The 7,979-nt window shown below is 43.4% G+C and overlaps 2 protein-coding genes across 3 annotated transcripts in view; one reads left to right on the forward strand and one right to left on the reverse strand.

The window, feature by feature from the left end:
• The window catches only part of GPS1 (G protein pathway suppressor 1), a 20,465-nt gene extending 14,019 nt beyond the window's left edge, over positions 1-6,446 (reverse strand). The window contains exon 1 of one of the 2 annotated variants that reach the window (XM_072403385.1): positions 6,322-6,446. In XM_072403385.1, coding sequence (XP_072259486.1) covers positions 6,322-6,354 — 33 coding nt within the window. In that variant the 5' untranslated portion in view covers positions 6,355-6,446. Of the gene's footprint in view, positions 1-6,297 lie in introns of both variants that reach the window. The other variant, XM_072403384.1, reaches the window with a different exon arrangement.
• A 38-nt stretch (positions 6,447-6,484) lies between these two features.
• RFNG (RFNG O-fucosylpeptide 3-beta-N-acetylglucosaminyltransferase) overlaps positions 6,485-7,979 on the forward strand; it is a 12,813-nt gene continuing 11,318 nt past the window's right edge. Inside the window, exons 1-2 of the mRNA XM_072403386.1 lie at positions 6,485-6,606; positions 6,939-7,381. Coding sequence (XP_072259487.1) covers positions 6,986-7,381 — 396 coding nt within the window. The 5' untranslated portion in view covers positions 6,485-6,606; positions 6,939-6,985. The remainder of the gene's footprint in view (positions 6,607-6,938; positions 7,382-7,979) is intronic.

The raw sequence follows: 7,979 nt of genomic DNA on the forward strand, positions 1-7,979 counted from the left end.
AAGGACCCCACTGCTGACAGGAACATAAACAAGCCAGATAGAAGTTTGCTAAAACTCCCCTGTGAAGCCACAATCCTTCTGAGAGTATGTCCATGGACACATGAGACAAATATACAGCTTGTCAATAACGCACGTCATTCAACTGGTTACAGAAAAGAAAAAGAAGCCTTTAAAAAAAGAAAAAAAAGATCACAGTCCCTACAGCCAGGCACTAGTGATCTTGATTGTTTGCATGGTGTTAAAAAAATCTGAACAGAGCTCAACCCAGAATTTCTTTTAAACCGGGTGGGAAGAAATTTCATGCGGGTGGCAGCCCTTGTATTGTAACCCAACTCTTCAGTAACTACCTAAAAACAGCAGGGTGGTTACTGAAATGTGCCAGGTGGTGCACCCAACTAAAAGGGGCCGGGGAGAACACTGCTGAAGACTACCAAAGAATTCTGGGGCACAATGTAGGGCCCAGTGTCAAAAAGCTGGGTCTCGGACGGAGGTGATGGGACATACAGCAGGACAATGAAGCATACTTCAAAAGGCACCTAGAAATGGTTTATGACATAGTGCTTGGGAGTTCTAAAGTGGACAGTAATAAGTCCACATCTAAATCCTATAAAGAATCTGTGGAGAGATCTAAAAACAGCAGTTGGGAGAAGGAACCCTTCAAATCTGAGAGACCTGAAGCAGCTGGTAAAGGAAGAGTGGTCCAAAATGAGATGTAAATAGAACGCGCTTAACATCAGTTATTTCTTCCAAATATTAGCTTGAGTGCGACAATAGTTTTGTCCAGAACATTTTTGATGTTTTGTGTGGAATATATCAGATTTTTCTCTCTTCTTTTTTGTGTTCTTCCATTGCCAACAAAAGAAAAATACATGACAATACCATAGCATTTGTAATTGCAACAATTTTCTGGGGAGAGTGGTGAATTTTCTGACATAAATGCAAGGGTGCCAATATTTTTGGCCATGATTGTGTATGTATATATAATCAGATCAGCAATGGCTGCATACATTATCTCTCAGTGTAGGTCTGTTGTCTGTCAAACATTATACTACATTATTTATTTTTGCCAACAGCACATGGTCCTGACAACGGATCCTCTATGATACCTCACAATGCGCTGAGAAGGCTGGCGAGCTGGCACCCTGGAAGGGCAATCCATAAAAATCTACAAGATAGTTTTCTGAGCTATAGTTGTAAGGGCTACAAAATGCATCTGTCCCTGGAGAGAATCCTGAGCTGGTCTGACTTTCTGCATCCTCAGACTCAACGTCTTCCTGGTAAAGGTGAAAGCAGTAATAACAATCACAAGGCATACAGAAAACATGCTTTATGCCACACAATGAAACAAGACTGTAAGCCCAACACTTTGCCTCCCTCTTTTGCCCCAAGTGATATCCCCACTTTGTTTTATCTTACTTCAAACCAGTCACATGACATGCAGGTTCTGCTGATATTGGGTGCTACATTCTGCATCATTGCACTGCGAGTGGTACAGGTCAATGGCGCCCCATACTCAGAGGATGTCTCTTTCCTTCTAGGTCTAATGATAGGACATGAATGGGTGTCATGAATCAAGGGAAACAAAGGTGGAAGAACTGATTTGGGTTTAAAGCAAACCTTCTGCATGTAACGTGAGAGTAAGGACTTGTTTAGACTGGTGGCTTTATCTTAAAGAACCAGCATTTAAACATTTTAGAGTGGGGGCTAATAAACACCTCACTGCCCCCAATTACCCACCAGTGAAAAAGGAGTAATCATACAGCAGCCCTAATGCCGGTCTGAACCAGCGCCTTAAGGAGAAGAATATAACAATGCAGACATTACATTAACTTTTATTATCCACTCTACTACTGGAAGTTAATCAGCACTGGATAAGCCATTGCCTCTTATCTGACACTCCACTTAATACCATATTACCCAGTTATTTATTAAATAAAAATCATATAAGCAGACAGGTTCAAACTTTTTCTTGCAGTGAACCCCTGTACAAGCCCTCAACATTTTCCAGTATTTAATCTTATTATTATCGCATTAGAGCTCTGTTTTCCAACCAGGTTGCAGGGGTTCCTGGAGCAATGAGCAGTTTGCACCTCTCATGATGTTTTTGGGTAAGGGTGACATTCTTTCCCAATTGCCAGCAATGTAAAAGGCATTCACCATGCTAATGTACTCTGTATAGAAGGGGTTTCCCCAAGACCTGGACGTTATTTCAGGGGTCTGCCTATGTTAAAAAGGTGTAGAAACACTGCATTAGATATTGATTGTTAACCCTTGGAGAGTGTGTGTTTGTAACAGGGATAATAGGTTAGGAGTGCAATGCAAGGATATTTTCTTGCTGCCCAGTGTTAGGCTTTATTATGAGCTCAGTTGTCGTCGCGATAAAGACAGAGATTTCCGTAAATAATTTACAGGAAAGCAATAAGCAAAATGCAACCGATGACTGGCCTGCAAGGAATCCATAGAGATAAGATGTTGTTAGCACAAAATAAAGTTTAACAATACTTGCTTGTAATGCATTACAATCATACAAGAAAAGCAACATTTCGGGGCTGCATAGAACCCAAATCAAGACATAAAGGGGTTCCCTGTGACCTAGTATACATAATTTATCATCCCCTCGATCAGGGTTTCTCAGCCAGTGTACCATTGGACCTTAGGAGGATTCCTCTGATTATTGTTAGGGGATCCTTGAGTCAAAAGCAATTTTGCGCTTTTTGGCTATCTGTAAGGGTGACATTCTTCCGAATGGCAAGCAATGTAAGAGAAATTCTTCCCACTGACCCCCACACTAATATACTGTGAGCTGTGGATATAGTAATTACAGCCGGGGTGCCTGACACCTTATTTCAAGTTATTTCAAGGGTTCCCCTACATTAAAAAGGTTGTCAAAGGCTGCCCTAGATAAAAGAAGCCGTAAACTCTTGCAGTATGGAGGGTGCCTACCTGTGCAGATAACTTTTTTTTTTAAGCTTTTTCAATTTCAATGTGCAGCTGTGTTAATGTTATCAAAATGTGAAAAACAAAAATGAAATGCATAATGTAAACCTGGAAGCATGCTGGACAAAACTGGTGTACAGAAAGCACCCCAGAAATGTAATTTCCTGCTCACGTGATTGGCTCACTGATTATTTTCCAGTAAATAGTCTACGCTAACATACAAGTCACATTTTCTACAGAAATAGAAGTTTTATTTTTGTGTGAAGCTTTCATTGGACTGTCAACTAAAGGAACCCAGATAATGTAATTGTACTGAGGTTTGCTCGGGTGAGTATAATGAAAGCTGACCCTTCAATTCACGAATCAGTTTGTAAAGAACACAATGAGGCAGCAATTCTTTTAGTTGGAAATGAATCTCCCCCTCCCCTCGCTCCCACAACAATGACAACACCTTTATCTGGTCATCTTCCAGTTTTGGGATTTTGAGTCATCTGTATGTCTGTGTGTGTAATTTAACCCCGTGGAAGATTGCAAACAGGGAGATAAGTTTGCTTTTTTTTCTACAGAGGAGTTATGCTATATTATATAAGATTACAGAATCCCGTCACCAATTTCAATTCAATTGTAATTCAAAGGAATGAAAAAGCAAGTGTAGCCGTTAATGTAGTATAATCAGAAAACTATGACATGACAGTTGGCTCACAGCTCTGAGTCTGCAGAAACTGCTAATATCACATTAAAGATGGGGGCACCCAGCAGCAGTGTCGGGGGCTTTACAAGTACTACTGTTAAGATGAATGGTGACAGGGTTTCTTTAAAACATTTGCAATTTAAAGTCTTTAACTTGTTTCTAGTGAGCTATGTATATATATCTACTGGCAGCCCCCTATGTTGTCATCACAACACCCGTAATGGAGAGTTTTCCAATAGGCACTGCAATGGCACAGGAGGATTCACAGATTTTGGTCCCTCAGTTGAGGGTGGGTAAGCTGTGGCCAGGTGGTCTGAAGATGGGTGAGATAACATGCAGTGATTTGTGTTGTAGGTGACTAATAACCCCTATAATTCTGCCAGCTTTCTACCTCTTTTACTTTGTTCCAACCTTGTAATGCTCACCCCCATAGTCTTCCAGTCTTCCATTACCTTTTATTATCCATGCATTATCCCTGGTGTTTCTAAACCAGGGTTCCTACAGACGTTACCAGGGGTTCCTTGAGCAATGACTCTCGGCCAGTTTAAGTGACACTAATGATCTGTAAGGGTGACATTCTTCCCACCAGCCAGCAATGTAAGAGGAATTGTTCCCACTGACCACCAGACTAATACACTAAGCTGTGTATATAGTAATTATTGAAGGGGTTCCCTGAAGACCTGAAAGTTATTTTAAGAGTTCCCCTAATGTGAAGAAACACTGAGCTATCCAGTGCCCAAAACACAGTGACCAAGCTTCCTAGGGTCCCATAATTAGGAAAAGATGTAATCACTTGCAGGGGTGTAGTAGTGTAATCAATGTGATGAAATAATTTAGGCTTGGTTCCCATTAGCGTTTAGAAAACTGTTGAATTTATTAATCCCAATCGCCTGCTGGCAACTGCTAGGTACCCATGAGAGGTAACAGGCTGTACCTGCTAGGTGTTTACAAGTAGCTGCAAAAAGCCAAGCAAGGTGATTTCTCTTTTTAACTTGAAACAAAAGTTTGAATAGCAGTGACAAGCAGTTCTAGTTCCATTTGTATAGGGATTACTGTGGTGGCAGAATACCACCCTTGCATATAGAGTCTGAAAAACGTGCAGCAATGCAGCTTCACCTCCAGTCACTCATGAACAAAAAAAAATAATCATTTGCTCCAATGTCAACCAGATTTACCAAGAAGTTTTAGGAGGTAAAAATTATTACAAGAAACCACTAATGTGAACTACGATTTCTACACCAAACCTACATTCTGGTACACCAGAGATTGTCTGTGGACAGCTAATGGTTAATGATCTGAACTACATAAACTTGGGGGAGTCAAATGGAAAAGGATTTGGGGGTTCTGGTAGATCATAGACTTAATAACAGCATGCAATGCCAAGCTGCAATATCTAAAGCTAGTAAAATACTTTCTTGTAATAAAAGAGGAATAGACTGCAGAGATGGAGACATTATCCTGCCCCTGTACAAAGCATTGGTCAGACCACATCTGCAATATGCGGTCCAGTTTTGGGCCCCAGTTCACAAAAAGGACATTGTGGAATTGTAGAAAGTGCAGAGAAGGGCAACTAAACTAATAAAAGTAATGGAGGAGCTCAGCTTAGAGGAGAGATTAGCTGAACTGAATCTATTCTCCCTTGAGAAGAGACGTATAAGGGGGGATATGATCACCCTGTATAAATATATAAACGGTCCATATAGAGAACTCCCTTCCCGAAAATTTACTTTGAGATCATTACAAAGCACAAGGGGGTGCTCTTTGTGTCTGGAGGAAAAGAAGTTTAATATTCGGATAAGGAAGGGATTCTTCACTGTAAGGTCTGTGACAATGTGGAATCGGCTCCCTCAGGAAGTAGTTTCAGCAAGTTCTTTAGATTGCTTTAAGAAAAAGCTGAATGATTTCTAGAAGCACAGAATATAACTGGGGATTAAGGATTTAAAGTAAAGATAACAGAGACTGCTGATCCAGGGAACATCTGATGGCCTCACGGAATCGGAAAGATTTTTTTTCCCCCTGTTGAAGCAAATTGTACCAGGATCAGAATTGGATCAGCTATGTCTTATAGGGTTTTATATCTGGGATATGTTTATTTCCTTAGTGGTTGTACTTGATGTAACTATGGCTCTATAGCTCCATGCAAAGTGTAAAAGCACACTGACAGGGGGAAGTTCTGAGTTTCCAGTATAAAGATACAATTGAGAAAAAGAAAGTTTAGATCTCCCCTTCTCTGGGGCAGGACTGACAGCTTTTACTACACAAAGCCCAGCCTGAGGCAATTGTATGGTGATACTCCAGGCTGAGGCAACTTAGGGTGATACCCCCCAGGCTGATTACATCCTCCAGCCCACCAATGACAGGCCATGCTGCAAGTTACACCCATATAAGTCATTGTTTCCTGAGCTGTAATGGAAGTAGCAGCCAGTCCCTGAACATAGTCGCTCAACCAGCTTGTCACAGGTACAGCAACACACAGAGGGTCGCTGCCTCCCTCACCACAGAGCCTGGAAGAAGTGTCACACACAAAACAACCAAGCTGGGAATGTCAATAAAAACATTTTGTGGGGTTGCTATAGGCAAGACAGTCCTCTGTCCAGGCCCTGTGTCAGGGGGGCTGCGATTCTCACATATACACAAAAAGTACACCACCCAAAAAAACTGACTCCTACCCCTTCTCCTCCTCCTCCTCTGACCTGCAGGCTGAAGACTTGCACCGGGAGAGGCATCGTTACCCCCTGGCTGTCTGCCGCTCCGGCCCAGGCCCACCGACCACTTCCGGGTTACGCGCCTTACGCTTCCAGGGTGACGTACACGGCGCTCTCTATCACGCCGACGTCAAAACCAGAGACTGTGGTTGGGAGATAGAAGGGCTGGTGATGTGACAACGACGCGTCTTCTGATGACGTCAGCAGACCAGCTGTGAGAAGTGTTTGTCGGGGGTGTTGGTGTGGAGGGGTCTCGCCGTGTCACACAGACAGGTATGGGGTATAATATTACTAATAGCTATAAACTACGTAGAAGCTTTTCATGTGACCCTGTAGGACAGAACTAAGGAAGGAACTTGCACAGCCAAGAATGACCGGGGTGTGGTTGCAGTGCTGTGACAACGCAGTAGCACAATTAGTAGATAGGGTTGTCACCTAATGACAGGAAGTACCTGAATGATGGTCTTTATGGCAGGATCATGGGTTTACTTTATTACAAATATTAGAAATTGATTCTGAGATGACCCTTTGAAGGGTGTTTGTTGTCATGTCCTGATTGGTATCGATAAAGCTTTTTGATGTATGACCACCTTGTGTCCCCTAAGTCTCTGCGATGTTGGCTCACCGGGGCCCGTCTCCAGAGGGCTGAAGAATGAAAATCTCCAGCGTGGGATTGACCAAGCTTTGCTTCCTGCTCTCCGTGTCTGTCTGCATTATCGTCTTCCTTCTTGGCCCTTGGAGGCAGCATGGCCTCTCCAATCCTCAGCCCGTCCTGGCCTGTAACGTCACCTGTTCCCGGAGCCACCGGGAGGCCCGACTGGAAATCACCAGGCTTCCCCATCCCCTGCACAATCAAACCAACCCTTCCCAGGAGTGGAGGAGAGACCACACAAAGTTTCTTGGGGACACCGGCCAGAGGGGCGACCTTCATAGCAGCAAGCGTCTTGAGTTGAAGGATTTGTTCATCGCTGTGAAAACCACAAAGAAATATCACAGGAGCCGCGTGGGTCTCCTCCTGCAGACGTGGATCTCCCAAGCCAAAGAACAGGTGAGCCAAAGAACACCCAGCTGTGGCTCTGTCACCAAAGCAATAAAGTTGATTGAAACACATATAAGCTATTTGTGTTCATGCAGTCCTGGGATTTACACAGCACAGGCTAGTGGATGACACCACTTATAGTTAAAGTGAACCTGTCATATGAGCAGTACATTGCTGACATCCTTCTAATGTGTTCTGGATCGCAGACCTGGAGTGTAAGTGGCTCATGTGTACTCATCCCAGGTAAGGGACTCGTGGACAAAGCAGCAGGGCAGCCATTTTTAAAAAAACGGTCAGCACTGGAAGCCTCTGCCATGAGAGGCTATCTTTTCCTTTGTCTTATCTCAGCCCCCAGCCTACTGGTTGGACGGTTTAGGACCATGTGATCACCGCTCTACTCTTTTCTCCAATCCTTGGCAGCGCAGTTACATGCAGCACGCATGATTGGTTCCTTGTCCTCCCTTCTCAGTCAGGGTGCTGCTGTATGGAAATCATAAACAGGCTAATGCCAAACCAATGCCTGTTGAGCCCCCTGCACACAACTGCTTTCTCATTGGTCACCTGTATTCCATCCAGCCCCCTGCACACAGCTGCTTTCTCATTGGTC

Source organism: Pyxicephalus adspersus, chromosome 3, assembly GCF_032062135.1.
Source record: "Pyxicephalus adspersus chromosome 3, UCB_Pads_2.0, whole genome shotgun sequence".
Taxonomy (NCBI): domain Eukaryota; kingdom Metazoa; phylum Chordata; class Amphibia; order Anura; family Pyxicephalidae; genus Pyxicephalus; species Pyxicephalus adspersus.